At 43.7% G+C, this 5,000-nt stretch overlaps 1 protein-coding gene across 4 annotated transcripts in view; it reads left to right on the top strand.

Moving 5' to 3' along the window:
• LOC125035230 (protein O-linked-mannose beta-1,2-N-acetylglucosaminyltransferase 1-like) overlaps positions 1–5,000 on the top strand; it is a 26,326-nt gene that overhangs the window by 13,857 nt on the left and 7,469 nt on the right. For all 4 annotated transcript variants that reach the window (XR_007115748.1, XM_047627489.1, XM_047627487.1 and 1 more), the window contains 5 exons: positions 827–899; positions 1,130–1,282; positions 1,800–1,989; positions 4,377–4,507; positions 4,751–4,954. Coding sequence is in view for 3 of the 4 variants with exons in the window: in XM_047627489.1 (XP_047483445.1) it covers positions 827–899; positions 1,130–1,282; positions 1,800–1,989; positions 4,377–4,507; positions 4,751–4,954 (751 nt within the window). In the remaining variant the exon portion in view is untranslated. The remainder of the gene's footprint in view (positions 1–826; positions 900–1,129; positions 1,283–1,799; positions 1,990–4,376; positions 4,508–4,750; positions 4,955–5,000) is intronic.

Raw genomic sequence — 5,000 nt, 5'->3', positions numbered from 1 at the left:
AATGACTGCAATAATAGATTTAAACTCTGATAAAACTCATTCTGAAGTGATTGCAATATTATGTATATAACCTAATAAAACATTTTGAAGGGATTACAGTAATAGATGCATAGTAAAACACTCTTCCGTGTTGATACTATAGTAAAAATCCCTCAATGCAAAAACTTGATTTATTGCAAGTGAGACTACAGTTTCGAAATCCACCTGAATCCAGGTGGATTTCGAAACTGTAGTCTCAACTGCAATAAATCCAGTTTTTGCATATTATGTATATAACCTAATAAAACATTTTGAAGGGATTACAGTAATAGATGCATAGTAAAACACTCTTCCGTGTTGATACTATAGTAAAAATCCCTCAATGCAAAAACTTGATTTATTGCAAGTGAGACTACAGTTTCGAAAATCCACCTGAATCCAGGTGGATTTCGAAACTGTAGTCTAACTGCCAATAACTAGTATTTGCATATTTTATATATACTATAAAACATTTTGAAGGTGATTACAGTAATAGATGCATAGATAAAACCTCTCGTGATGATATTAGTTAAAATCCTATTGCAAAAACTTGATTTTATTGCAAGTGAGGATACAGTTCGAAAATCCACAGAATTCCGTTGGATATCGACCCCTGTCGTCTCAACTGCAAAAAAATTCTTTTTTGCATTGAGGGTTTGTGTACCACAATAATAGATATAAAGTAATAAAACTCATCTAGAGTGATTGTAATAGTAGATATAAACAGATAAGACCCATTCTAAAATGCTTGCAATATTAGATATAAACTCTGAAAGCAAGCAAATTCACAGTCACTTGTTCCCCATAGACCAAGAACGAATTGGGCGTGTGTGTGGGCGGTGGTCGTGACATGGGCGTTCGCATCTCAGTTAAATGGAGAGGTAAGGTCATGTCAGTTCTTATTATCGTCGTTTTCTGTTCATGTTGTGTTGATTTTCAATATTTTAGCTTGTTCACTGGGCTGCTAATTTTCGATGTCACATATTGTGTTCATCTTGAAGTGAATAAGTTCTAAATTCTGTTTTCATTTTTTTGGACAATAAGATGTTTGCCCCTAATTGCGTAAAAAAATGACCTAGTATGACCTCCCCGACCTTTGATTTGAACTTAGGCCGCCGAGGATGTGCTCTTCCGCTCCCCGGAAGCCACGGACGAGTTGCCGGTCACACTGCGGATGGAGGACCCGAAGACTGGCCTCACGAAGTCGATGGTTTTGCATGTGAAGCGCGCCATGCTTGAGCGCTATCACGTGACGAAGGAGGAGGTAAGGAGACGGAAAGATGAGGAGGAAATGGAGCTTTTGAGAGAATGGGGGGTTGGGGAGGGGTGGCTTTAAAAGCACTTGGGAATTGGTTGTGGTATGTCTCTCCTTTTCTCTCTTTCTCCCTCTCTTTGTGCATGTCTGCCTTTGTCTGTGCCTGTCTCTCCCTCAGTTCTTTTTGTGAATGGGTTTTTCTAACCTTGTTTTAACAATGATTACTTTTCGTAAATGTAACAGTTTCTGTTCTGTACTAAACACACGTCTCAGGAACCAATATTGTTACTTGATCACTGACTTGTTGATAACATATTCAGCTAATATGGGACACGAATGTACCAGTATTTACACACATATGCGCGCGAGTGCGTATATACATATACATACCTAGACACACATACACATATACACACATATACACATATACATATATATACATATGAATACATAAAGCTCCGCCCATGGGTCCCCTTCCCTCTTACCCTCGAGCGCTGACCAGAATCCCGCCGGCGCTCTCCCGTAGATCGAGAAGGGCACGGTGGTCTTTGACGAAGAAGGGGCGGCGAAGAAGCTCATGGTGAAGGGCATCGCCTTCGAGATCCCGGCCGCCGAGGAGCGCATGGACGCGGTCGTCTTCCACTCCAGGCCGGACGAGGAGCCGTTCCTCCTCGACCTCAGAGAAGTGGGCGGCCTCACCATCGCCTCGTTTGAAGGTGAGCGACCCACGGGCGTGAGGGGGATAGGAGGATAGGGGGAAAGGGGAGGGGAGGGGAGGGGAGGGAGGGAGCGAGAGAGAGAGGAGAGATGAGGTAAGAGAGGGGAGAGGGAGAGGGGAGAAATGGAAAAAAAAGATGATAGGTAGGTAGGTAGCTAGGTAAGTAGGTAGGTAGGGCGGTAGGCAGGCAGGCAGGCAGGTAGAAGCAATCAGACAGATAAACAGGGAAGCAGGTAGGCAGGCAGGCAAGCAAGCAGGCAGAATGAAACAAGGAAAATGGGAGAAAGAGAAAGAAAAAGGCAAAGGGAGAGAGAGAAAAAAAAGAGAAAAGTGGATGGAGTGCGGAACTCAGAGAGGGGAAGAAGGTGAAGAGATAAAACAGGAAAAATAAAAAGGGAATGATCAGTGACAGAATAAGAAGAGTGACAGACTTCGACGTGCACAAAAACGAGACGATTTACTAATATCTGGCAACATCCCCCTTTTGGCTTCCTTGATTTCATTAACGCTCGTGCATTCATTAACATACCGGGTGGCTTTAAAAACTCCTTTTCTAGAATAACGTTTCTTTCTTCTGTGTATTTCGTGCACACACACGCACACGCAAACGCACACGGACACACACAAACACACACACACACACACACACACAAACACACACACACACACACACGCACATGCACACACACACACACACACACACACACACACACACACACACACACACACACACACACACACACACACACACACACACACACACACACACACACACACACATACACACACACACACACTCAAGCAACCCCCCTGAACACACTTGTGTTAGAGATGACTGGGCTGTAATATTCTTAAGCTTTTTAATGAGGGCTTCATGTTGCATGGAAATCTGTAAGCCTGGCGAGGGCCTGGTGCAAAATGCGGAGCCTCTTGCAAGCACGTGAAGGCGGAGTGAGACGAAATGTAAATTAACTGGTATCATATCGGCGATATCTATGCATACTGTAGGAATGATGTAGGGATGTAGTGTGTAGTATTTATACACATACACACACAGTATGTATGTATGCATGTATGTATGTATGTATGTATGTATGTATATAGATTAGATATAGATATAGACATATATATATATATATATATATATATATATATATATATTTGCGTGTGTGTGTGTGTGTGTGTGTGTGTGTGTGTGTGTGTGTGTGTGTGTGTGTGTGTGTGTGTGTGTGTGTGTGTGTGTGTGTGTGTGCATGTCTATATCTTTATCTAATCTATATATATAATTTTATATTTATATATATAATATGTGTGTATATATGTATATAAATAGATAGATAGACAGATATATAGATACTTACATGCATGTAACATTCATGCATGCATACATACATACATGTATACATATATACATACATAAATGCATACATACATATTGTGTGTGTGTGTGTATACTACACATTACATCCCTACATCATTCCTACAGTATGCATAGATACCGATGATATGATACATATATATATATATATATATATATATATGTTTATATATATAATATATATATATGTTTATATATATATAATATATATATGTTTATATATATAATATATATATGTTTATATATAATATATATATGTTTATATATATAATATATATATGTTTATATATATATATATATATATATATGTGTGTGTGTGTGTGTGTGTGTGTGTGTGTGTGTGTGTGTGTGTGTGTGTGTGTGCGTGCGGGCGTGCGTGCGTGTGGTAGTGTGTGTATAGACTGTTATATCACGTTAAGCGTCGAGGCCAGCCTTCGGAAGCATAACCGGACGCCCCGATGCCCCCAGGTGGAGGCGGCGCGCGTGGACCCCGACGCCAAGGGGGACTTCGGCACCTTGTGGATCGGGGGAGTTCCCTTCAACCTCTCCGTGGCCGCCGATTACCGACAGGTGATCGACGTCCGAGACACCTTCGGGAGGCCGGCCTATAAGATCGACGCCCGGAACTTCGATCACATGACGATGGGGGATATTGAGAGTTAGTTGAGCGGTGGTGGCGGTTGGCGGGGAAATGAGGTTTGGGGGAAATTGGGTGAATATTGGAGTGGGTTTGGGGGAAGTTAGGGGAATATTGGAGTGGGTTTGGGGGAAGTTAGGGGAATGCGAAATTGGGTTTGAAGGAAATTAGACAAATTAGAGAAGGGGGGGGAGGGAGAATCTGTGGGAATTCTTGTAAAGATTTTTTGCTTTTGAGGTTGAGTTAGGGGAATATAAATACCTTTTCTTGTGAATATGAACATTTAAATGACATCTCTGATTTTCTTTCATCAAGTGAAATATTATATTGAGACACGTCACTTCGTAATTCTCGCTTGCAATGACCCCAGACGACCCTACGTTGGTCCCGGAGCCTCCCGAAGCCATCGACTGGTCCGTGCCTGGCCGACGCCCTCTCACCTCCCTGGCCCTTAGCATCTCCGCCCGCGCCGTGGTGGTCGCCGCCAACCGAGCGACGGAGGTGCGTACTGTGCAGCCCCCAGGGTTCGATTTTACCTTGTGGTATGTTGGCTGTTTTCCCCACTTTGCTCTTTTTAGTGTCCGTCGAGTTGCTGAGTCCTCCTCCTCCTTTTCCTCCTCCTGTTAATACTATTCTCGTAAGGCCTCGCTTTTCCCTTGTGGTATGTTGGCTGTTTTCCCCATTTTGCTCTTTTTAGTGTCCTCCTCCTCCTTTCCCCCCTCCTGTTTACGCTTCCCTTGTAAGGTCTCGAACAGGACGGCCGCAACTGGAGTGACGGAGCAGCTGTGGCTGGCCGGAGCGGGCCTGCACCTGCTGGTTCTGAATCCTTGCACGGCCGAGGTCACCCTGGATAAGGTGTTCCCTACAGGCGAACCCGGCGCTTATCGGGACCTCACCTGGACGCTGGCCAACATCCAGGGCAACAGGATCGTCGTTGTTGCTTCTGTCGTAAGTACTGGTGGTTCCGCCGCCTTTGGTGTGAGCGGCGGCATGG

This window comes from Penaeus chinensis, chromosome 19 (assembly GCF_019202785.1).
Source record: "Penaeus chinensis breed Huanghai No. 1 chromosome 19, ASM1920278v2, whole genome shotgun sequence".
In the NCBI taxonomy this organism is placed as follows: Eukaryota; Metazoa; Arthropoda; class Malacostraca; order Decapoda; family Penaeidae; genus Penaeus; species Penaeus chinensis.
This window is presented reverse-complemented; position numbering and strand designations above follow the sequence as displayed.